Below are 27,169 nucleotides of genomic sequence, written 5' to 3' on the forward strand. Positions count from 1 at the left end.
TAAAGTGAAACACAACACTAGTCTCTGAAAAATTGGAATCACAAGTCAGTATCTCATGTGTCCGCCATGTGCACTGATGACTGCCGGGCAACGTCGATACATGGAATGGATGATGCGGTTGATGAAGGCCAGAGGCACTTGAGCCTACACTCTGAGGAATGCCTGACTCAGTTCAGCTGCAGTTGTCGGCCTTGGTCGGACGTCATTCAATCGTCTTTGAATCTCTTCCAACATGTGCTCAATGGGATTTGAATCGGGACAGGCCACTGCATGGTTCTGATGCCATTCTGCTGGAGGTAGTCTCTTGTTGCTCTCGCAGTGTGGGCACGGGCGTTATCATGCTGAAACTCGTGGTTGCGGCCACGTGCCAAATGAGATATGGCGTGTGGTCTCAAGACTTGATAAATGTACCGAGCTGCTGTGACACCATTGCCTCATCCTGGACCGATGTTCTGGAAGACCACAGGGCCGACCCTCTGTGCGAGACCAATTCAACCCCACACCATGATGCTCGGACCACCCCAACGAGTCTCTCTCAACAACACAAGCATCCGAATAACGTTCCCCTGCCATCTTTTGTTAAGATACAGTAACGGCTCTCGTCTGAGAAGAGGGCTCGTCTCCACTGCTGGTGGCGCCAATGCTGGTGCTGGGTTGCCCACTGAAGACGGTCCCCTCGATGACGTGGTGTCAGAATGGGTCCTGCTCGTCAATCGACGACGCACGGTGTCCGCACTAATGTGTCGCTGGTGTGTCCCCATGGTGTGTCGAGCAGTTTCCGCAGCAGTAACAAAGCTATCTTGAAGATGCTGTCGCACAATCTGACGATCCTGACGTCGGGTGGTGACCCTTGGTCTTCCACTACGTGGTCGTTCATCTGTAGTGTTGGTGGTCTGGTACCGTTGCTGGAGCCTGTATATGGTCCTTACGTGGACTTGAAATGCATTGGCTACTTGCCGGGCGGTTTGTCCAGTTTGCAATCGTCAAGGGCTTGGTGTCGCTGATTTCTTGTCAATCTTGGCATGTGGTAGCAATTCAATAACGAATGAATGTTATCCGAACTGGGCCCTTATTTTATAGGGCAAGAAATTTGAGAACGCATATGAATTTTAAATTTGCACGGAACTCACGTGCATCGGGTTACCATGGCCGTTGCCGTGATGCGTTTTGGGCGATTGCTTTTATTTTCATCTGCTTTGTTTTTTTAATCAAATTTCATTTTTTCGGACAAGGTAATGTTAAATTTTAGAAAATTTGATAACAATTACCCAGATATTTAAATGACAAATTTTCATGCAATGTTACTTGGTGTGACGTTTCTTTTGCGGTTCAGTATAGATCTATGCATAAAGATTCAGAGTGACAAACACTCTCCACAAGACAAGACAAGAGGGTTCCAATAGTCAACTATCCCTTCATGTCGAGCAATATTCCAGCAGCTCCAGCCTTTGGTGTTCACATTTCACTACTTTTGACACACAATCGAGCATGCTCTTTCTACCAAGATTTCTAAGAGCGGCATACGACTTTTGCTCAGAAGTTGTTTAATCAAGGTTACAACATTCAAGGCCTCAGTAAAGCTTAAAAGTTTTTATGGTAGAGTCCCCAAAATTGACGCATCAGTGAAAAAATGATGTCGGATGCAATTCCCTATTTTGTCAGGTGAAGATTTGACTTGCCTTTGCATGTGTTGGTGACGGGTACCATCGGGGGTGCAGGATACACTCACTTTTTCGCGAACACATTTTACGTGGCGTGGCGTGGCGTGGCGTACTTTGCTATGGTGTTGTGTGATGGTGTGGTGTGGTGTGCTGTGGTGTGATGTGGCGTGGCGTGCTTTGCTATGGTGTTGTGTGATGGTGTGGTGTGGTGTGGTGTGGTGTGGTGTGGTGCGAGGTGCTACGGAACGTCTGCCTATCATGCCCAAGACGAGGAAAGGTCAGGACTCATGGCTGGCCATTGCATTCAGGTAATGTCTTATGTGCGCCTTTCAGTGTAAATTCGGTACTGTATTTCTCGGTAGTATCTTTTCCCTTATAGCTGATAGTTGATACATGTTCATTAAAATTCTTGTACGGCTGTAACGTTCTTAAAGACACGTAGTCATAAGCAACGGTAACATATCATTAATATAAATACGGCGGTAGTTATAATCATGGAGAGGGAGAAATTGAAACTTAAATGTAGTTTGGAAATATGACGAACATCATAGACATAGACATGACCAAATCCTTATATTTCCTGCAGGACATCATATTTGAGGTACTCATATATCTCAAATCGGTTTCTAGGTGACCCTTGAATATGTTCGCATCATCGCTGTAGCAGCACAACAGCATCGTGACGTGAAAGCAAACCACGTTGTGTTCAGTTTATTTCTATTAGTTTATTTGGCAAGCTTACACACGGGTATTTTCAATATAAACTGCCAGGAAAAAGGGAGTATACACCAATGTTTGATGGTGGCTTAAAATAGAAGAAGTAAAAAATGGTTATTCGATGGTTATGTATGTAATACGGATGCCATGTTATGTTTTTGACCTTAAGTTTGCACTGTTTCATCGACATTTTGACAAAGTTTGTAGCTTGGTAAATTACAATTTTCAAGTGTATACTCTCGTTTGCCTGACAGTTTAGATTCAGATTTATAACTCATCATTTGCTTTATAAAGCGAGGACATATATGGTGGGAAGCTCTGCATGTTACATTTGTGAGATGTACAGCAGAAGAAGCAGGTTAAGGTTTCCTTCATCCCCGGATTGAAGTGCAGGCATCGATTATCAATTTGCGTTTGTTTCAACCACTTGTCATTGCACGTGTTTCTGTCTGCACAGCTGGTGATAAAAAAAGAGACTAGCATTGAATACATTCAAATCATTTCACGAAGAAACACAGCTATACGTGTATGCGGTGATATGTTTAGCCTGTTCCCACTGTCTCAGGTGGTCATCATTATACATATTATATAGCTATAGTGTTTTTAATGTGTTATCTTTTAGTGGCAGAGCGTCTACCCCGAAAGCTGAAAGTCGGGGGCTCTATCCCAGGCCGCGTCATACCAAAAGACGTTTAAAGATTGTATGTGTTGTCACCCTGTCTGGCACTCAGCATTAAGGGGCTAAAACAAGGACCAGTCGGCTCGGAGTCCGTATACCCTGTCAAAGTGGGATATTCATGTTAAACTGCGGCATGGTATCTCAGTGGGCTAGCATTATAAAATCGGCTTTAGTCCGGACTAGTACAAGCACCGACAATCAAAACACTAGTGAGCTGGTGATTGAGCAAATGATTAAAGTGTAAAAATTGAAATTAACAAGTCTCGAGAATCCGACGAAACGGTTCGTACAAAGGAAGTTTGAACGACGTAAGATTATGGAAATGGCATTTGATTGATGGAGTGATTATGGAAAGGGTTATGCCACTTTTATTAATATAAATAGGAAATTAGGAGATCGAATACATACCGTTTACTTATATTATAGTTTCCTGAATCGTAAATATCTAATTGTGTGAAACAGTAAGGAGTTGGGCTGCGGCATAACTGTACATCAGTCGTATGGCATTCCATTGATCCGGCACATTCCTTGTGACACACAGCTGCCAATCACAAACAAACATAGCTACATAGAAATGGCCAAGGAAACAACATGATGACTTTTACGAGGGTTGACGGATAAGTTTTGCGTAATGGAATTGCGTAATAGTGAAATATTTTATTATGGTCATTGCATAGTTCAAAGAGGAACATCTACAAAATCTAGAGTAAATTGAGCAAATTGTTGTGCTGTGACAAGTCAGTGGAAATAAGCAGAGGTCTTTGGCCTTTGGATAATAGACACACTGGTGGAACGTGCAGTGATAAAAAGAGGGCTTAACATCAAACGCCGTTCATGAAGATATGAGTGTAACAGTCATCCCCAGAATCCACGAGTTGGTAATGACCAAGTCATACTGCTAGTTCAGTAGGAGAGAGTACGTACCAATATCATTTTGGCAATGAAGAAAGAAACAGCTTGTTGGATTCCAAAGCTTCTGACATCTGATAAAAAACTCACATAGTATGAAGCTGATCCAGATAGGTTCTTCCAACCATATGTAACTAGGTGTGAAACCTGGGTTCACCCCTTTAAAACAACTACAACTTTGGGAGCTATTGACATCACCACCACCAAAGAAGACAAAACTGTCCCATCAGTTGGAATGGTTACGGCCTCTTTTCCCCCGAATGCCGATGTTACGACTATGATGGGCTATCTTTTGTTACTTGTTGATTCCTAAATTGAAGACGCGAAATGTAAAGAACCAAATCCTGAAATGATAGGTAACCACACAAGATCAGTAAATTGTATTGAAACACACATGATTAGGTTTTCAATCATAAAAGACAACACTATGCGTCAAAATATGTTGCAACAGCAATAAATAACAGACCCTAGTATCTTGGCCAGTGCACACATGTCTTATATGAGGTACGTGCTCCGTTCTTGATTCCAAGAAACAGTGTTGGAAGCAGACAATTTCAGATGCGCGTCCCGTCCGCGCTAGGAAAAAATAAGTCGCCAAAAAGATTGTGGAAGGAGTCCTCGAATCGCACTCATCTCGCACTTATACAGACTGAGTACAGCCAGCCTTCCAGAAACGTCTCAAACCGCGTAATCGAAACCAATATTGATAAGTGCAAGCATGTGACCAGGCTCCTCACAGCGGAGATCTGTATACGGCAGTGTAACGAAGGTATCAAGTGATTGGAAGGAATTTGGACTATAAACAACTAAGGGAGGTCACTATATTAATATTTGTCAAGGTCACAACCAAAACACGATATTGTACAGGCGCCTCAATCAAATTACTGCCACTTTGAATCAACACATACAGCTTATACTAAAGCTTCTACAACATAACACTTCCAAAAGACCAGGAGATAAACGGAGCATGTTATGCTGCACCTTTGAGGCAACTACAGGATGAAATTGAGTCTACGAGACGTGGGAAGCTGGGAAAAGGTGTGCCCTTCCATCGGGACAATGCACAAACACATCACAGACATTTCAGCTGACGATGATGGCATAATAGCTGTGCATGACGTTTTAGAAAGTCAAGAGAACTGTCGTCTGCGAAACTGGAATATAATCCTTCCAACGTCGTTGACAAAAGTGTTCTATTCTGAAAGGGGAATATGTTGAATACAAATCTTTCAATTTGAGGGTCAGAATTATCAATCAACTCTCAAAAGATTTAAATTAAATCAAGAAATGCTGGTTCGTGTATATACATTTCTACATTTATACGTTTGGAAGAGTCCATGAAGAAACATATTTGAATTTGCAGTGTCTCAAGAATAACAGTTTTAATAAAACAAATATTACGTCTTTAACATTTCATCGCTCTACAATTTGTTTACATACATATTTTGCCTGTTTGTCCAGATATAACATATGAGATTGGCCATTGGATCCTTATGTATGAAGATGTGGCACGGTTGCATTTTTGGGGTGTAGTTGGTTGGCATTGTTAAGATGCAGTTAGATTGCATATATGTTTAACATGTTTGAGTAAGTGAATATGTACAACCAGAACCACAATCAGCACCAATGCAAGAGCAAAGATTCAACTTTAGTAAAAGGTCCTCTATGCATTTCGAATGCATTTCCATGGATTACATATATAGTTAATGTAAAGCGATCTTGAAATATAATGTCTACTTTGTTCACGACACTGTCTTATGTTGTATAGGAGACGAAATGTAGATGTAGTCGCCTCATTAAAATAAGAGGTAATGTGGAATGAAGTTACTTACTCGACAAAGGTTCATTTCCAGGGGTTGTGCCTGGAATAAATACGACTATTTAGTTATATAACATCAGAGACATACACACAGGACGTTATATATGTTAACTTAAAGGGGAGGAAATATGTACAGAACTAGATATCGTTCAAGGAATGATGCTTAAATGCTTACCATGGGTCGTCTTTGATGGTGTGGTGCTTGTCAGTGGGGATATTTTTACTGTATGTCCCATGGTACTAAATGCAGAAACACTGGATTGAGGAATGAGACTAGAGTGTGTCCCGCTTGTTGTATGAAAGACTGTTGTGTCTTTAGTCGTTGAAGGACTTGTAGATGGCACAGCACTTGTGACAGTTGTATCTTTAGTCCGTGAAGTACTTGTATATGATGTCCTGCTTGTTGTATCTTTAGTCATTGGAGGCATTGTAGTTCGCACCCCACTTGATTCAACGAAAGTTGTATAGCTGGTCATGGAAGAACTGGTAGTTACATATGATCTCTGGGTGGTTGAGTGATGCTTGGGGGTTGTTAAAGACGTTGGTGGTATACCTGGTGACGAATATTAGGAACATAATGTCAACATAAGTTGTCTTCTAGAAACATCAGTTGCATATATAGTTACTTGTTTCACAAAGAATGTGCATGTTGCTACCAGAGGGAAAGGAGACACTCCTCCTAAATCACAGCCTTGAGGAATTATAACAACCTCCCCTCACAAATAAATCAATTCAACCATTGTACAGTTGTTTGTCACAATACATTTCCTAAGTGCTTCATCGAAATGCCTTTTGTTATTAATAATGTAGTTTCTTACGGGTATCATGTCACCATTCACCAAAACATGACACGTTATAGGCAATGTTACTCGAACATGTGCCTCAACATTCAAAAAACAAAAAATGTACCACACATTACGACCAACATAATGGGAATATTTTAAAGGTTTAAACCTGACGAAAGCCAATTTATTCTGTAAGATAGCAACATGGTTGGAACATAGTCCCCGTGACATAGGATTCGCAATGTCAGGTCGATACAATGCCTACCAAATATGGCGACAACTTGGAAACGAGACAAAAGGGATCGAGAAAGTCAATTTTCGCCAAGCCTTTCTGTTGACACGTACCTTGGGGGAAACATACATCGTTGCATTTATCCCCATTACAACAGCTAGCACACATGGTTGAGATCGCCGTGTCCCGCTTCCCCACAGGCGGTCCAAAATGGTTTAGAGTCTCACATTCCTACACCAGAACAATGTCTTAGACACACGGTCATATCTTCAGTAGATCTACTACTCACAGACCCTGTACATCGTCACATAGAGGTAATGTATCCTTTAAAATGACGAAATATTAAAATACGTTACGTCATAAAATGTATGACGTCATATGTCAGTATCAGTGTGCTGCACGACAATATACATACTCCAGGGTGATGAGGTCGAAATGTCTGGGAAATCTATTTTTTATGGGCCATTCGTTGATACAGGAGTAAGGGGGAAGTCAAGTTTTTTTTGTAGTTTTACGCCGCACTATTTCCATCTATATATGTGGGCAGCGTGTTAAGGACAAGGCTCTGGACAAGACAACCCAGTGATTGATGTCATGAGCAACGATCCACGCCGTCGGGATACGATGACACGCAATCAACCAAGTCTCAAAGTCTGTCCACCCGATCCATTTAGCCGCCTAATACGACAAGCACATGTTGAAAGGGACCAATTAAAAGCCGGATTCCCTACGATACAGGTACTCAATGGGTTGATATGGTGTCGAAGACCCGGTTTAAATTCTCTACACGGCGCGTAAAGTCCATCTTTGTTGCATCGCTCCCTAATCAAAACTGGAATACTGCGAAATGAAGCAATGATTTCTCACCAATTACACTGTATTTCATTGACCAGTGTTTTACTCACCGCGTTTTCAACACATCCAAGGATATACTTGATAGCAAAGTTTTGAGTCAACACCTTCGCTATATAACATTGCTGAAATGAAATGAAAGTTCTGTTGGGAATGGTAAATACAAGATATATATTATATAACATCACGTAGCAACTAACAACATTGATCTTATTCAATTTAAAAGACATAGTTATTAATAACATATAATGTTTTCTCTCCCTATTATTGTTGAAAGAAACATACTGCTTATTATACACACAAGGCAAATATTGATGAGCAAAGGTAATGTCGTGTTTTTTGTAAAAAAAGTAATCTTTAAAGCCCGTGAAAAGACCCATTTGGATGCATTATGAAATATTTTGCAAGATGTTGTCTTTGATGATGTGACTGAATACATTAGTCATGTCTGCAGCGAAATTTCAATGTAGATAAAAGTAAATTAATTCTCCTATTTTCCTTGATTTTTTTTCATTACATTTTCGAGCATGCAGTTTCATGTTTCTTGTTTATTGTCACATTTACAAAATGGACCTTGAGTCATCATTCTATTGTGCTCAATAGAAGCACAGGGGATTCAGTCTATTAATCTATATTTGCCCAAACAGAATCCATAGCGCGTGAAAGACAAAATGGTGGTGGTGAAAATAATGTTAATGGAAGCAAGTTCTGCTCTGCTGAAACACCCGCCATTCACAAAGTTTGTATTAGAATGTAAGTGTTTGCTTGGTGCCTAATGCTGCATCCAGCCTGAGAATTCCTTGTGAAGGTAAATGTAATACTGTGGGATATAAACGTTCCTTTGTCATACAGCTTGGTACAAAGGTTGTCGTCATTTTGTATTTTGTGCATAGATTCATATAGGACACTGAATGTGGTTTATCAGATGTGTACTACTACTACTACTACTACTACTACTACTACTACTACTACTACTACTACTACTTCTACTGCTCTGCTGGTCATTAAAGGTCGACTGATTTGAATGTTATGGCCGAGTGACGTGGTTGATTGCGTGTAGTCGAGCTTCGGTGGCGTGGATGTTTTCAGACACTGGCTTTTTGCTGACTATGGCGCAAAATGACTTTCACTCTTCTGAAACGTTTGTCAGTGTCGGCTCTTGATGGAGTTTTGGTGGAGAGGAGTGAGTGAGTGAGTATGGTTTTACGCCGCTTTTAGCAATATTCCAGCAATATCACGGCGGGGGACACCAGAAATGGGCTTCACACATTGTACGCATGTCGGGAATCGAACCCGGGTCTTCGGCGTGACGAACTAATTCTACTGCTACTACTTCTACCTACTACTACAAAGGCAGGGGGTGAAATTATCAACATACCTCATCAGCCTGACATCTGGTCTCATATACGCAACGTCGTGGATCATTTATGAAGCGACAGCTGTAGCACACGTTGCCCTTGCCAACTGCAAGTACTTGAAGAATTTAGAGTGCACGTGCAAGATAACACAGATATAATATAAAGTATGAGTACTTGATAGATCTGAAGTATGATATTTATACCAGCCTGTTTTATACAGATGTAACCAAACAAGGTATTATCTGACATACCTCCTGCACTGCAACCGCCGGCGTTACAAAGGTTGCCATCGCAACACTCCTCACACTTGAGTCCCTTCACGTCACGCCTACCGGAGTCAGATCTTCTGTGGAATGCCGAGTAGCATTCCTGGAACATGCCATAAATGTTGTTTACTGGTGTTCTATTATTGTGTCGAACTTTTCTGACTCGAATTATACTATTTTTTCGAATTGAGTCCACCTCCTTCGTCATGCACAAGTACACAGATGAGATAAATGTGAGTGAGCGAATGAATGCTATTTTAGGTGACATCACAGTTACATAATGGTAATCTGCAAAAAATGACAAATCATATTCTAAATTTATATATATTGGTAATTGAGGGCTCCATTGACTATTGTATAAGTCAATGAGTTACCGTCAAACCGATGTCAAATAAAGGGACATTTAAAATATATTAATATTGGTACATGTATCTTAAAACTCACTGAAATACTTCGACACCCGACGCTGAAAATAGCAGATCCACGATTTGTTGAATGTTCTTCTGTGTAACATTGCTGAAATACAGATAACAGATATTACGAAACATCATGTTGACCAGGAAATCAGACATGTTACGATTACGCAACATCGCATTGACCAGTATTGCGGGTAGATTGCGAAACACTGTGTTGACCAGTATATCATATATATCACACAGTACTGTGTTGACAAGTTTTTGAAATATGTCACTCAGTACAGTGTTGACCAGTATTTCTGATATATTGCGAAACGTCGTGTTGACCAAAGTTGAGACATACGCATGTATCACGTCATGTCACAATCTCAAATAAGCCGTCCCGTCTTGATATTGAGCTCAGGTTCACTCTATCATGTAGTTGATCCTACCTCATCAGGTCTGCACTGTGTGGTCACGTTACACAGATACGGATTGTCCACACTTGCACAGGAGTAACAGCGATGACCACCTGAAATCAGATCCATGCAGATCGTGACCTTACTGATGAGAGGCGGTCGGGTAGCCTAGTGGTTAAAGCTTTCGCTCGTCACGCCGAAGACCAAGGTTCGATTCCCGACATGGGTAGAATGTGTGAAGCCCATTTCTGGTGTTCCCCGCCGTGATATTGCTGGAATATTGCTAAAAGCGGCGTAAAACCATACTCACTCACCCCCTTACAGATGACATCAGTAAACTATAGTGAGGCCTTGGGGTAGCCTAGTTGTTCGCTTGTTACGTTGAAGGCCTGCGTTTGATTTCCAACATAGGTATAATGTGTAAGGCCCATTTCCGGTATTCGCGCCGTGATACTGCTATCATATTCTTGAATGATACCGTAACTGTAAGCTGTATTCATTAATATCATGCAAAGCTTCTCTGACTTGTTGATGTTGTAATCATCGTTGTTGTTCTTGTCCTTTGTGTACAAACCTGGGTCATTATTATTGATTGGAACGCTTGGGACACAGATTGAAACATTCAGCAGAGATATAACTGAAACGCAAAAAATACATGGTTAAACACGTGACAATTCTACGATTATGAACAAAAGTGTTGAAACAGCAGAAAATATTTTACGAAGAAAGCATGTTTTATTCGGATTTTATAACGATCCATTTCTGGGTCAGGATACATTTACCTTTTCACCTGCTATCATTGCTATATTTGATAGTGATTCTTAAACATATGATCACCATATAGTCGACTCTGCTTTTAGCAGAGGATTGTCATGAATATGGAAACGTTTTTGTTGCTTTTATTATTCAGATTATGTGATATCGTTTAATAATAGCCAATTTGCCGGTTTTGTGTAACACTTTAACATCCCTTGTTCTTTCAATGGAACGTCGTTGGGAATAGTAGTACTCTATTGCTTGTCGTAGTAGACGACTAAATTGGACTGGGTGGCTAATTTGGTGACCTGGTTGACCCGACGGAGTAGGATGATACTCATGATATCAACCACTGGTGTGCCTGGACAGGACCCCTCATTTACATGTCACCTTAATACAGCTGGAATATTGCTGACTGCGGCGTGAAGAAACAAACAAAAACAAACACTGGCTAGTTTACATTGGAAACTTTCTCGATGGCTACACTTACCTATGACAAGTATTGCCGGGAACATGGCGCTTCTGTAGGCTATTGGTGAGTTTTGGGAATATTTCTAAAAGGATACCAAGCAAAAATGTTGTTCTATTTGTGAAATATCCTGTCAGGTGCAGGTTTGTGCGAAGGAGTCAACACCTAATTGTCCTATCTTATCTCGTTTCAGACTTGCAAGCTGTTCGTTCTTGAGGATGGTGTTTGCAATGCTTCCTGTTCCACGAATAGTGAGACTTTGAAAACGTGCTGTTGAGTATATTCGATTGAAATAAAACTTAATCTTCAACTATTAATAATTTTTTGTTTGTTTGTTTATTTTTTTATTTTTTTATATTAATTAATTAATTTTTATTTGTTTTGAGGGGGGTCATATATGATTTTGTTTTGAGACTTAAGTTGGTACATTGGGCAAACAGGTAAAAGGTGATATGTTATCTTTAATATCTTCCAAACTGCTAAGTTCAGCAATTGTGCAATACATTTCATTACCCTGTTATAACATATACTATGTTTGCCTGGCGCCTGTCTCATGAATGAATGCCGTTGTTCGTCGTAGTCAGCAACATTCAATCAGCTGCCTGTATCTATAATCGTTCGGGAAAGATGACGTACAATACTCCAGGCAGCATGCCGTGGCCTGGCCTGGGGTGCTATGTTGGATATGTTACAAAGAATATGGACTGAGACTGACGAGAACATGTACGATGTTTACAAACATACCTTTTTGTATATATTGTAAAGTGTTACAGTTTCTTACCTTACCAGCGGCGAGTTTTAAGCCAATAGGCTATGTTAATGTAGCATTCAAAGAAAAAAAGAAGTAAATATCTATGAATACCTGTTGGGGTTCATCGTCTATTGGCTTCCATTTCAACCCTGTGTTGATACTGTAACAGTGCTAAAATTGCTATATTTTATTGAACTTTTTGTGAAATTCGCCCTCAATTCATAAGTTGTCGGTTAACCATTTAAGACCTGTCGGTACACACTAGCGATAAGAAATTGTATAACAACATCTGGCACTTCAGATTTACGCCGCCACAATCAGGTCGGTGGGCGAAACATTAATTACATGTTGAATAACAACTGGTAGTGGTCAGCGCGTTCGGCACTTACCAGTGCACCGGTATCAGCTATTTAGCTGCAACTGACCAAACTAGAAAATTGAAAACGCGAAACCAAACACGAGCTGAGTGATTCTATCGGCATTTATAATCTTCTATTACTCAACTTTCCAAACTGACCGTCTGCTTTGGCTATTAACAGACCAAACCCATCATACAAAATTGTATAACATGTCCAGTCTTTATTAGTCCAAAGTCTCAAATTTCAAACTGGACATGCACGTGTAGACTTGCCTTCAGATTAACAAAGGAGGTCTCAGGTATAAATATAGGTGGAAATCGACTGTTAGTCATTCCTGCTTTGCCTGAGAACCTCTCTCTGTTTGTCTTTGAAGGTGTGTTGATCCCGTGGCTAATTCCCCGAAAGTCATTCTAGGTTTTGATCAGCTTTAGTGTAAAAGCTAACTCTGTTTCAATTGGTGGAGCTTAAATCCTAGATGACCGGTGCCACACCTCAGAACTACAGGGAGAAGCTTCGAAGGCCCGAGCCAAGGTCGATCCTGACCAGCTTGCTCAAACAGGTTTCACCTCTACCATCCTCACCGTCACTGACAACACCATCAGCAGCAAGCCAAAGGTCATCAGTGGCTGTGACAAGAGCATCATCCTCCTCCTCCTCATCATCATCACCACCATCAAGCTCATCTTCCTCTGCTGAAGCTCATTGGAGTGAAATGGCAGCTCCACATGTCAAACTCCGTCCGTTCACTGGACAAGAAGAGGCAACGTCCTGGTGGCAGGATTTCCAAGATTAAACCTCACATTGCCTGCACAACCCAACAATAGACTCCCAGATCATGTCCAAGACCAAAGATGTCAACCTCCGGTTCCAAGCAATGATGTTGACACACATCCAGACACACAGATTGTCCAGTCACAGCCATATATCTCTGATCAAGGCAGTACACCATCTACATCTCAGTCAGGTACCGGCTTCTCACAACAGCCAGACACCACATCTCAAGATGACCAAACATATCCTGTTGACTCCCATTCTCGAATGCAAAGTTGTCAATGCCACCAAACGCTATCACATTAAATGGTTAGGTTACTCCAAAACCACTTGGGAACCATCCTGCAATCTCAGTCAGGACCCAATCCAACACTTCCATAGATCTAGAACCATGTCCGGGAAAAGGCGCAAAAATGGGCGAAAATACTTTAAATAATACACCAAGGTTTCATCAGCTCCCACCTAGCTTTGAGATGTTTCTAACTGTTGCCTTAGATGTTGAATGACCACCCCTTCTTACAGTTACGTCGTTTCTGTGTCTTATAGTGCTAGGTTGTTCAGATGTTGCTGGCCAGAACATCATGCTCAACCAGGTCATCTCATCTAATGGTCCCATGTTCTCTTTCGTTTCTCTAAGGTTCATCATGGAGTCTGATTATCCTGTGGCTACTCTCGTTTATTGCCCACTCTGTCAGTTGATTGGACAGACTTTATGGTAACAAATAAACTTACTAGCACATCCCTTACCGTTCCCATCCAACATTCAACTCATTTTTTACAGCTCAAAAGCTGCAGCGACTCTTTAAACAGCCATTCACTGCCTATGTCCATTTAGTTCACAATGGATATTATAAGGTAGTGGACCCAACATCACTTCTACCTCAATTTTAGTTGATGCAATGTGTATTTCTATACTTATTGAATGTACATATTATATTTGGGCATTCTGAACAGTACGTGTCATTGTTGTCATGTTCTTAGATGTGATCATATCTTATGATTGTACACTTAGACTTTAATTACCGTTATTATACCTGATGTTACTTCAAGCTTTTGAGGTCAAAAGCTCCACGACGCCCAGGGATATTTAATCGACTGTTAGTCATTCCTGCTTTGCCTGAGAAACTCTCTCTGTTTGTCTTTGAAGGTGTGTTGATCCCGTGGCTAATTCCCCGAAAGTCATTCTAGGTTTTGATCAGTTTTAGTGTAAAAACTAACTCTGTTTCAATACTTCAGTTTCTCAATGGTACGTAAAGACATTCGGATCTACACAGTGTGTATGATGCTCGTGTTGCACGATAAAATGACGTTGTTCAAAAGAAAGATATAAATTGTTATTTGCGCAAGGAATTTATACTAAGCACCAGTTATGCTAATTACCCAAATTATCAAAGAACATTGTAAATCAAACTGTATATATTTCTTGAGGTTCTTCTCAAAACGGGGCAGTCGGGAAGCCTCGTGGTCAAAGCGGTTCACTGTCAAGCCGATGACCCAGGTTCGATTCCCGACATGGGTACAATCTGTGGGGCCCATTCCTGGTGTCCCCCGCCGTGATATTGCCGGAATATTACTGAAAGCGTCGTAAAACCACACTCACTCACTCGCCTCATAACAGTTTTCGCCATCGGTGACCCCGGTCAGACCTCGTCTGATATTAGTTCATGTACTATATACAGGAGAGAGTGCATGAGTGCATGAGTGCGTGAGTGGGTGAGTGGGTGAGTGCGTGAGTGCGTGAGTGCGTGAGTGCGTGAGTGTGCCAATAATACCGCGGCGATCCATGATTGGGGACAAAACCTATCCAATAATATTGCACATGCCTATGAGTTCGGTCTGACGCCGCTTTGAACAGTATTCTAGTTATATATATCAATGCGGGAGGGAAGCCCAAAGTGATGCTCTCTGTCGTTTATCACTTAGGTAAATCCAGGAGCTCGAGTATGGTGCTGAAAACCTTGAAACATAATTGTGTCGAACCGGGATTCGAACCACGATCGTAGGTTTCTGGTGTGCCCAATGGATTAAACCCTACACAACAGATCGCGGCGACTTAGACGACTGGGACACCCGCGCCCCTTTACAGTGGAACCCGTGAAAAACACGTACAAAGGCAGGACAAGTGTGCACCTGCACAAAAACTGGAACACATCGTACAGGTCAAAGTAAGAAATTGCATTAAACAATATTTTGGTCACTGATGCGTAAAATTGGCATTGAAAGTTGTAACCATGATCAAACAATGTGTGTATTGACGTTGTTCAGAATAGATTGTACATCAAAAGTTGTGCAATATTGATACCAAAGGCTAGAACTCCTGGAATGCAGTCTTGTGGATAGTTCTTCTCAGTCTGAATCGTTATGCATATTCACTGGTCTCTTTTTTTCTAGTTCAAGAGGGAATTGACTTCTTAACCATTGTTCACCGATATCAGATCATCAATACACCTGAAGCTTTAGTTAAACTTCTTGGCCACCTTCCCTTGTTTTGTTTTGCAAATCCACGAGGGTCCATTTCATATATACAAACAAACATCTAATCATGAAAACAACCCTATATTTTAAGCCTCCTTTGTGCAATACAGAACCATGAGTGAATAACTTTTATTTTGTCATCATATTTACTTGGACATGTTTTAGAAGACATGAAATGCTCAAACATTGGTTGTATCATCTGTTAAACACTCGGTTAGGCGCAGTCGTTGTTGCAGTTGTCCACGTCACAGCAGCTGGCGCACATGGTTGATAGAACCTGGTCCCGCTTTTTCCGTTGCAGAGTCTTACAGTCCTACACAAATGGCAATAGTTTGCAATAAGTAGTTACTTCATTTAACATGAATTCTACTGTGAAAGAGGTTGGTGTGCTTGCTCCAACATTAAGACGTAACTACAAAGATCATGTTGGCACATGCGTTTGCTGTTGATATGACACTGATATCAAAATAGCTCATAATGGTAAAAGCGACAAAACCCTTTCCATAATCATAAGAAATCTCTACTAAAAGCTGAATAGATTGCACAATTCCGACTATATCAAAACCCATCCTCGACAAAATAACAGTTGAACCCTGTAACTTCGTTGAATGGAGGCACTGTCTTATAAGCCTAATATTCCTCCAAGGTATTACCCCCTGCTCACAGTTTAAGCTATACTTTGTTTAATAGAAATAGTATTATGAAAGAGGTTTGAAATAAAAAGGGTCGTTGTTGGGAGTACTTACATCATTATCCAGACAGCCGAGTTTATATTTTATGACAAAAGCGTCTGTCAAAACCTTTTGAGCGTAGCATTGCTGAAAAAAATAGAAAAAAATATTCAAGCACACTTCTTCTAGCTAGTTCAATATGAAAGATGTGCGTGTAAGATACAAATATACAGTAATAAGTATAATACATCCACAGTATTCTATAATTGTATGTGAACCTGCTGTCCTTTATACACAATTCATTATTATTGATTGCGACAAAAAATACAGTCAGGCACGCAATAATAAAATTATATGCTGCTTAACCACAGTTAAAGACATTGAGCTGTATTCATTACTTAAAGGGTTCAGGGTTATTGCACTCATATAGCGACGTGCATGCACAGTGTACTGACTCTGAGCCCACTGAGACCATGCCGCAGTTTACCATGAATACACCACTCAGACACAGTATACGGACTCCGAGCCGGCCAGTCCCAATTTATCCCAGGCAGGGTAACAATAAGTACCATATTGTATGACGGGCCCGGAGATCGAACCCACGACTTTCCGCCCGCAGACACTCTATCCCCTGGACCACGGAGACAGTCCCTTATATAAAAGTTTTTTTCCAATTGCTCTGCATAGATTTGATAAGATATCTTTTTATTGTAGGTGCCACATGCCACCTTTTTGTCTATTTCCGTAAGATGTTATGATGAAAGCATATGCGCAACATGTACAGACTTCACATGCAAGCACCACATGTAAGAAAACCCTCTTGACACTTTCAGGCGCGGTGCCTTTGTGTTGGACGGTATCGCCTACTTCACCTGATGGAACTGTCACTATCTCACTTAGAACATCAGTCCCAAGGTATATGAGAGTAGACTGCCGGGAAAGTGTCACGTGGTTAGACAAGGGATTCTCTGGTCTGCTCTGACGACGGGACATATACTATTTGAAAACAGGACAATAATGTCCCAAAAGATCTGGTGACACGACTTGCGTATTAATGCAAGTCGTAACAAGCCATGACAAGCCATAACAAGTGACAAACCGTGACAAGTTGTGAGAAACCGTCACAAGCCGTTACAAGCTGTTACAAGTCGTAACAACTTGTGACAAGTCGCAACTAGCCATAACAAGCCATGCTCTTTAGCTAAACTATGGGTGAGATATCCAAGTAAACATGTGAGAAACATTTTATTCATATATCACAACGCAAGACGTCTCTGTCTACATACGGTTTGTCGACAACCTGAGGACGTCTGAAACTGCTTTTATTCAGTTCGCATTACGTCCATTAGGTAATTTCATATTGTATCCGGTATTATTAAGTAGCGTGTTGTGTGATTGACATTGACATATATAAACTGTACACAAGACACTTCCCTTGGCCGTGGTGACACACAACAGTTTAACATGCAATGAGTATTAAGGATTCATTTACTTGAGTTGTTCGACATGTCGTCTTCTTGTAGCAAAGTGTGGGATTGCTGATGAAGTTACAGTCGTAGCAAACGGTGCCTTTCGCAGCTAGAAAAAGATATGACGTGGGGGAAATTATGAAAAGTTGAGAGGGTGAAATGAACTTATAACGGCTTTGAACAATATTTCAGTATTTCAGTCATATCACGGCGTGTCTGCAAAGTGATGCAGTTCCTCTGGCCTTTCCCACTTTGTTCAAAACCATCAAGTATGTGAACTGATCTGAAACAGGCAACTCTGCACAGCATATGGTCACATTGGAACCACCCAGCTGGGATTCTATATCAATATTATGTTTCTAGTAGACGATAATGCTTTAACATTTATTTATTTTGGCCCAGTAAGATTTCCTAAGATTACTTCTTCATGTCATGAAGTATATAAGGCAAATTTTAAAGTGGTGATTATTGTTTGAGGTTAATATTTCAAGTAATGAGTTAATTTCCAACTTACGCTCGGCGTCACATCCTTCTTTGTTACAGTAGTTGCCATGGCAACACTCCTCACACTTGAGGGTAGGGGGAACCCTCTTCTCTTCTGACCTCCGACCTAACTTGGCAGCACAAATCTGGAAAAATGTTCTGCATGTGTAAAGTTATAATTCAGCTCATCACTAAACAATCACATTTCAATATATGTTTTATACAAGGCAGTATTATGTATACCTGAGGTGTCAACGCTAGAGAAAAGTTTCTTGATTATCCTCTGAAACATTCCGGTAGGCGTAAAACTCAAATTAGTGGTGAAAATTATGTGAATGGATCACTGAATATCAGTGATGACACCAGGTGTTCGTATGCAATGTGTTCACAACTTCGGTAAAGAGGACAGTTAGTCCAATATATTACAAAAAATGCTACGTTTGTAATTTTTGTATAAATAGCTCAGGATATGATGTTGCTGACAATCGTCAGTTTGACTGTGTGAAGTTACTCAATGTTTCTTCATACTGCATCGTGCAAATATGGTCCAGGTCCAGGATCGACTTAAATGCCCCCGGATATGTCTTGGTATGGGATCGTTTTGACAGGGAAAGGGTTGAGCAGAAAGAATTGTACAATAAAGCAACAACTCACTGAGACGGCCCGACACCCAGCATCGTACACACTAGTTCCACGTTCCGTCATATACTTGTCTACGTAACATTGCTGAAAGCGACAAATAGAAATGAAATGCACATTGACCAGGTACTGATCTGAAACACATCTGTTGATAGCAACTTCGACTAACCAATTGCATGATATAAAACACGTTTATAATTACAAAACCATGTTCTAATGTCGTTCATACTTTGCATCGTGTACGTACTATTTGTTGTTTGTTTCAATTAAAATGTAAATCTATATAGTCAAAGGATCATTACATTTGATGAATTTATGCTCTATAACTATGTCATGGAGAGACGTACGTCAACGTATGGACTGAAAATATCATGGGGAGACGTTCGACAAATATGGAACAAAGGACTCCTAGGATATGTCTAGGAGAGATGTACGACTAAGTATTTACTATGAATATGTCTAGGGAGAAGAGTACGTGAACGCATGGACTCTGAATAGGTCTCAATATGTGTCAAATATTTCATTAATCCAAAACTTGTTAATTGGCACTCTTTCGCTGGGAAAGGGTAACGGTATTTACGGGATTCCGCTGTATGGAGGTGGAGGAACGTTACCTCATTAGGTCTGCACTCCACAGTGAGGTTGCAGTTGTAGGGGTGGTCTATACGCAGACACGAGTAGCAGTGGGTCAAGACTGCAAGTACAGGAAGGTTGGGATATAAGATATAGTAAAACGTAGGGCTCCTTTTAAAAAACAAATTAACCTCTTCAACATGAACATTTGCAAGCACAGTACAAGCATCAACTGCTGTAGCCTCCAGTAAACAGGCTGGCATAATGCTATGTTACGTCATGTCAGGCGATGTTGTCTCGACTAACCCACGTTAAACTGTTACCTCTAAAGCAGAACCTAAATAAATCGACAGAACCGTCTCCATAAATGCAAGATATGTCTGCTAAAAGCAGAGTCCTTTGTCCATCCGTTTGGTCACTGATCCGTCAAATTTAGAAATGACCTCCACATGTCTGCAACAAAACTCTTCGAAAGATTTACAAAGGCATTGAATGTTCTACCATGATCGAACAACCTTTAAACAAGAGCCGTATGACGCTCTTATATACTCATGAATAGAACATTCTCGATTGTATCTCGAAAATTGTGAAATGTAGACCCCAAAGTCTGGAGCTGCTGAAAAATTTATTCACATAAGTTAATAATTGGAAAATTAAAGTGATCCCTCTTGTCATACTGTCCTGCGGATAGCAACTTTTCAGTTTTACCTCATGTGTAATAAATAAGCGCCCCCTAAGGATTCCCATAAGGATTCTTAGAATAGGTCCCCAGCAACATATGATTGTACGAGGCTGGTCGGTTATTTACATGCTGCCGTCATACATTTGGAATACTGATGTGTGTTGCCTTAAACAAATATAAAACGCCAACGCCAGAGAATACCCAGTCTCCTTTATACGACGGGACAGATTCCATTGGGCGTAAAAGTGAAAATAAAAGTGAAAATCATTTGAATGAATCACTAACAATCAGTGATGAAAACAGGTGTTCGCGATTAAGGAAAGCATATCCTGCCCTAACGTAGCACCGCCATTCACAGTGAAAAGCAAGTGACATATTAATTAGCACAATGAAGTTTTGATGTCCGTGCAGAACGGCCAGCCAACTTGTATGACTTGCATCACAGGAAGATGACCTACCAATCAGAAAGCCAAATATGGAAAATTGATATATTTTGTTTTCAAGAGTAACAACGGGAAACATCAAGGTTCTCAGTATTGGACTCACTCGGATTTTGACAGTCTTGGTTGCAGTAGTTGCCGTCGCAGCAGGCGGAGCACATTGTGGAGAGCACCTTGTCTCGCTTCCTGTCTCCTTTAATGTTACATTCCTTCGAAAAAAATGAAGAAAAATACATTTACTGAATGAAATCTGGGACCTGGTAGGGAGCCAGGTCATTGGTAAAAAAACTCAATTCGAGTTATTACAATTCATGCTAACTGACATACAAAACCTCGCAAAACATTTTTAGTCACAGTGTTATCTAGGGAACATCGAGTTTTCCCTCGTTCGAGACAAAACATTATGCTGCTTGTTATTCTGCCTATCCAATTACTAAATCGTCTTCAATGTACCTATATGCTTTATTCCTGCATTCAAAACACCAGTCGAGGTACGTTTTTGAATACTTACTGAATCCTCTGCACAGCCAAGATTATATTTTATGTTATAGTTGTCTGTATACACCTTATCGACGTAACAGTGCTAAAATAAATAAAACATACATGAAAGTATTCTTAAAAAATCGTACAACAATGTCAGTGCATCCAATTTTCCTGCTGCTGCTACTAATTAAGGATTGGTTCGATCCTTTTATTAATATCTTTGCCATACGTGTGATTTTGACACAGAGGTCCATCCATGGTACGAACCAGAATATGTAGAGGGCGTCATGGAAAATGATAAATACAAAATTCCTTGGAATAGGCCCGTAGACAGCTTCAGTCATATCCAGGCCGACAAACCTGATATTTGTCCTTTTTGATAAATCCAATGAAATCATTTATATCATTGAATTTCCTGTCCCGTTTGGCACTAATGTGAAGCTGCAGTGTTGGGGAGTCGTCTCATTTTTCAAAACGTTCTGTATGGGTTCGACAAGGTAGCGCTTCCTGGGAGAAATCCCATTCGCTCTCTGCGTGTAGAAGTATCAAGGGCCCTGAGCCGATGATGAGCCTTAACACGGTCACCCAAACACTCTTTGCTGCATTTTTTATGTTAATCTGTACATGATAATAAATTACGTTTATAATGGACAGGTATATTGTTTGCTCTACAGTTCCTTATGATTTGTCATATACCAGATGTAAATACTCAGGTATGTTCATAATTGATGCTTATTTCTGATTATACGCCTTGTCCAGAAAAGATTAAATTTAACGTATACGAACGACAGATGTTGATGTCCTCGACCAATGGAACTACCTCGTTTGCATTACATCTCGTCTCCTTGTCACATGTTTTAGGGTCATCGATGAAGTCACATTCGTAACAACTGTATCCTTTCGGTGCTGGTGAGAACAATTAACAAACGGGTCAGTTTGTTTAATATTCTGGAGGGAGCCTTATATTTGTTGTTCTTCGCCTTCTGTATGTTAAATGGCTGGTTCCTAGTATGACAACATATCAACCTGCATGACCTTTCTGGTTCAATATTAAAAAACGGGATATTGGTCACAGTTCAATAGCGGGCACGGATGGCCCAGTCGTCTAAGGCGCCGCGATTCGCTGTGCAGAGTTGCGTCCCTTGGGCACGCCAGAAACCTATGACTTTCGGTTCGAATCCCGATTCGCCCCGATTATGTTTCTAGGTTTGTCAGCACCATATACCTGTGCTCGTGGGTTTCACCGAAGTGGTAAACGTCTGAGACCGGCATCACCTCGGGCTTTTCTCCCACATAAGCTGACACGCCGCGATATAACTGGAATACTGTTCAAACTCACTCACTCACAGTTCAATATTTAAACGCGATATTTGTCACAGTTAACTTACTTTGTACATAATGTACAGGATTTATGACTGTATTGACACAAAACTGTGTCAATCAACAAGGCTACGCCAGAGAATGATTAGTCCCTAATACCTGTCAAAACAACATAGACCATTGGGCGAAAGAAGGACAATGGTGATGAAATTTATATGGATGGATCAGTAAAAATCAGTGATGTCACCAGGTTTTCGCGAAAACCGAATTTCGTTATAAGCATATTAATAGAATATACAGCAAATGGACGGGACAAAAAAACAAGTTTGTTATATCCGTCAGTTCGTTATAAACGTAGTATGACAATTTTACGAATTTATGTTTCTATCGAATTTTGTACAACTTACGTCCAGCACTGCATCCCCCACTGTTGCACTGGTCACCATGGCAACACTCTTCACACTTTAGGGTTGGATCATTACTTCTCCTAACCTCCGATCTCCTACCTAACGCAGAGTTGCACATCTGTCGGATTAACAAACGCCAGTGAAATCCCCAGGGATTTGATTACAATGCAAGGGACATGGCATCAAGAGGAGACAAGTTAAGAACTTTCACTCCCAAACACTACAAATTTAAAGTGATGACACCAGGTGTTCGCGAAACGCATTACCATGACCTCCTTTACCTCTTAAGTAAAGTTCAAGGTGACAATAAAGTTAACATATAACAGGGAATAAGGAAATATAAACCTCTTTGAGTGACTTTTGTAATGGCATGCCTCGTTAAATTATTACATATTACCAGCGTACTCGTTATGTGATTGACCGTTCTGATGTGGAGTATTTGGACATGTTGTCATGACGTTAGGGCTATGGTATTAAGCATTGTTTTACTTAAGTCATTTAGCAGTAAAAATAATAACTTCTTCCCACCGCCATAGGTCGACATCCAACGGTGAAGCTGGTGTGTCCATTGACCGTGGAGTACTCGTCAGTGAAGCATTGCTGGAAATTGACATCTGTTTATAGATCAGCATGATCGTCCGATATAGTGTATACTTTACATATTGATATATTATCTTATGTTAATATGCGTCGCAGCTTTAGACACATATACTGCCATGACAACAGCCACAATCAGCCATTGTCACAGCAATATGCATTACCAAATGAATTCATTCGTCAGTCGCCCGACAGACAGTAATGTTCGTGTTACATACTGGCGCATTAAGTGAATGCGCTTGGCTTTACTTCGTTTGAACAGTATTTCAGTTCTAGCATAGGGTTCTAAAACAGAGAACACAGGTCTCCTGTTGTTTATATTACATAGTGGTGTCATAGGGTTCTAAAACAGAGAGCACGGACCTCCTGTTGTTTGTATTGCATACTAGTGTTATAGGGTATTAAAACTGCAAACACATACCTCTTGTTTGTTATTTGTCAAAGGTTTGTGTCATTGGGTTCTATAACTGAGAACACATACCTCCTGTGGTTGGCAAGTGACAGTGACGTTACAGTTGTACGGCTGGTTCACGCCCTGACAGGAGTAGCAGCGGGGTCCAGCTGAGAGCAGGTACAACACTATTTACCATTGCTTACAGTTCACCTGTCACCAAAATGTCTCATCTTTCATAGGATCTTTTCATCGCGACGTGACATATATATACAGTAGATTGTTTTGCAAGGTTCTGTAATAATCAGCGTTCTTTAATACTCGATGATTATACAGACAAAATAATGAAAGGATGATTAGTACACACCTTGCAGTTGTCTGTTATTTCGTACTTGACTGCTGTGAAGACAGTTGGTTGCTACCGGCAAACACAGCACTGTAACACATATCAATAACACAATATTAAATATCCGTGTTCATTTGTGACCTTTGACAACATTGATGTCGGGACAGTGTGATAACATTGTGATTGAGCTACACCCCAAGACATAGACGTCATGTTGTAAATATTGCCAACAGCAAAGTAATATTCTTCACAGTAATATACTAACAACTGAAACAGAAACTTTCACTACCTTTTCTAGTGTTATTACAACTGTTAATACTACTGCTACTACCCCTGTAACTTCTGCTCCAGCTTTAACTACTACTACTACTACTACTACTACTACTACTACTACTACTACTTCTACTGCTACTACTACTACTACTACTACGACTTCTACAACAAGTATTACTGCTGAAACTACTTCTGTCATTACTTCTGCTAATAGAACTGTAACTACTGTTCCTACTGTTATTACTATTGTAAATACTACTGCTTTACCGACTACGCATACTACTTTGACTGTAACTACTGCTACTGCTACTACTACTGCTACTACTACTACCACTACTGCTGTAACTGCTGCTGCTACTGTAATTGCTACTACTGCTGTAACTGCTACTGCTACTACTACTGTATCTAATACTACTGCTGCTGTAACTACTACTACTACTATTACTGCTACTAATTCTGTAACTACTACTACTGCTGCTGTCACTATTATTACAGTAACTACTACTACTCCTACTACTGTATCTACTACGACTTCTACTACTACTACTACTGTATCTACTACGACTATAACCATTTTTACTTCTACAGTAACTACTACTCCTACTGTAACTACTTCTACTTCGACTAATACTACTTCGACTCCTCCTACTGTAATTGCTAATGCCATTATTACTATTACTGAGCTCTTTTCCGCCTCCATTAAGCTATACAGATAACATTATTATCTTTATCTCATGAAGGGTGTAATCCACAAGCGCAACAACCACAGAGTCTTACCCAGACAAGCAAAAACTTGCAACATGGCCAATCAGTAGTCTGCGGGCCTGTCCAAAGCTGTAGTTTCTATAGTCACTGTGTTTGAAATTTAAAAATCTCAGCAACAATCTTGGTTCCCTCTGTTCGGAATAAATTAAACTAAATGCACAAAGTGTGCTGACATTGTGGTGCCCCTGTGCTATCTAATCTTACTCTGACGCAATTGTCTTTCATTATTCCTGCATATACATGAAAATCTCTGTCATAGTAACTTGCGTCTATTAGGAGTGCCTGAATCCTATGATCGTGGGTTTGAATCCCAGATTCACCCTGATTATGTTTCTAGGTTTGTCAGCAGACATCCGTGTTCGTTGGTTTCAGCAAAGAAGTAAACGTCCAAGACATTTACCAGAAGTTCTCGCATAACAAACTGACGTGGCATGACTGAAAAACGGCGTCAAGTGAAACTCACCCACTCACTCCGTGCTGTAAAGACTGGGCTAGATGTGTAGTGGTGTGTGCTACTCAAAGCCTTTACATGGATGCTTGCAACAAAATACAACCACATCAGATGCATCTGCAAAATCCTCTACACAACATTCAGCTGGAATATATATTCATACATACGTGTTTTGTGTTTTGTGAAACGAAACGTAGGAATAAGGAATAGACAATGGAAAACGTGTTGAAGTTTTATGTATGTATGCATGTATACGTATACTTGCATGTACACCAATATCGAATGGTTCTGTGTAAGCGCCGTCTAGAGTTTAAAATCTCAAATGTCAAGGTATAACGCTGTCTGGAGTTTAACACTTCCAAATGTCATGGTACAACGATAACGCTAAACTCAGCCTGGTGTCATTAACGACGTCGCGTCACGCGTTGCTTTTATCTTTTTATCTACTGACAGTCGGTTTATGTCTCATGCTATGCTTGTATTAGTGTGTCTGTCTGCGTAAATGTGCACAGGTGGCATCTGGGAATTTCTCACGCTATATAGTTTATCTTAAAATACATTATTATTCCAAACATACACAAAAAACACTTAAAGTATTGTTCATATGCGCTATTTGGAGCTCTTGTTTTGTGTACTGTTTTGTTTGGTAGATTCGGGACAATATTTGGAATCGTATAACGTCAGCATTATTGCTTTTAGCGGTGTTTTATATTGAACGGGTTATGAATTGTGCGGTTATCAAGGATATCTCCAATCTATTATGATCAATACATTGAATCCATTCGCTATATTTAGAAGAGTTTCTTTTGAATATGGCTCAAAGGGTGAGATGAGTCAAGTCGAGTCGAGGGGAGGTAGTGAAATTGGGTATTCGTGTTCAATGTTATTGCATTTAGACAGCGGCGTGCATGAATGTATGTGTGTGTGGTGTGTGCGGTGTGTGCGGTGTGTGTGTGTGTGTGTGTGTTGTGTGTGTGTGTGTGTGTGTGTGTGTGTGTGTGTGTGTGTGTGTGTGTGTGTGTGTGTGTGTGTGTGTGTGTGTGCTTCCTTGTACTAGCCCAGACTATTGCCGTTTTTATAGTGCAAGGTCACGAAGATACCATGGCGCAATTCAACATGGATACTTCACTCATACGCAATATACTGACTCCGAGCCTATGATTCTTTTAAAATTGATTTCATTAAAAAATATTCACAAATGAATTGGATTTCTGCATACAACATCAATTTACGTTAAATTTACCAAAAAGCATCCATGGCTTGTTTAGAAGAGGCGACTAAATTAGGAACCCTTGTTGATGCGGGGTTAGAAAAGACAACGGCAACCCATGCTGGCTGTAAGAGGCGACTTAATGGAACTGGTAGCAAGGCTATTTGTTGATTGCGTGTCAACGTATCCTGACGGCGTAGATCGTTGTTCATGACGTCAATCACTGGGATGTCTGGTCCAAACTGCACATTTGCAGGCTGCCGTCATACAGAATATTGTTGAGAGCGGCGTTGAAC

At 40.5% G+C, this 27,169-nt stretch overlaps 2 protein-coding genes across 3 annotated transcripts; both read right to left on the reverse strand.

Annotated features, from left to right (window-relative positions):
- Positions 1-2,374: 2,374 nt before the first annotated feature.
- Positions 2,375-12,041, reverse strand: LOC124142869. 2 transcript variants are annotated; one of them, XM_048385475.1, is made up of 12 exons: positions 11,339-12,041; positions 10,667-10,729; positions 10,126-10,205; positions 9,723-9,794; positions 9,264-9,381; positions 9,033-9,127; positions 7,708-7,779; positions 6,916-7,033; positions 5,961-6,338; positions 5,799-5,828; positions 3,466-3,598; positions 2,375-2,835 (listed from the first exon to the last, which is right to left on the reverse strand). In XM_048385475.1, the coding sequence occupies exons 1-12, from the start codon at positions 11,361-11,363 to the stop codon at positions 2,646-2,648; spliced, it is 1,374 nt and encodes a 457-aa protein (XP_048241432.1). In that variant the 5' UTR covers positions 11,364-12,041; the 3' UTR covers positions 2,375-2,645. The 2 variants fall into 2 exon arrangements, with proteins under 2 accessions (XP_048241432.1, XP_046367510.2); XM_046511554.2 differs by having other exon boundaries at positions 9,033-9,118; positions 11,339-12,037.
- A 3,746-nt stretch (positions 12,042-15,787) lies between these two features.
- Positions 15,788-25,396, reverse strand: LOC124142868. Its single transcript, XM_046511553.2, has 14 exons — positions 25,225-25,396; positions 24,196-24,264; positions 23,919-23,998; positions 23,369-23,440; positions 22,841-22,958; positions 21,934-22,019; positions 21,142-21,213; positions 20,737-20,839; positions 19,550-19,629; positions 18,951-19,022; positions 18,328-18,442; positions 17,837-17,922; positions 16,420-16,491; positions 15,788-15,986 (listed from the first exon to the last, which is right to left on the reverse strand). The coding sequence occupies exons 1-14, from the start codon at positions 25,247-25,249 to the stop codon at positions 15,888-15,890; spliced, it is 1,149 nt and encodes a 382-aa protein (XP_046367509.2). The 5' UTR covers positions 25,250-25,396; the 3' UTR covers positions 15,788-15,887.
- Between the last annotated feature and the right edge of the window lie 1,773 nt (positions 25,397-27,169).

The sequence above is a fragment of the Haliotis rufescens genome, unplaced genomic scaffold (assembly GCF_023055435.1).
Source record: "Haliotis rufescens isolate VD_foot unplaced genomic scaffold, xgHalRufe1.0.p SCAF_59, whole genome shotgun sequence".
Taxonomy (NCBI): domain Eukaryota; kingdom Metazoa; phylum Mollusca; class Gastropoda; order Lepetellida; family Haliotidae; genus Haliotis; species Haliotis rufescens.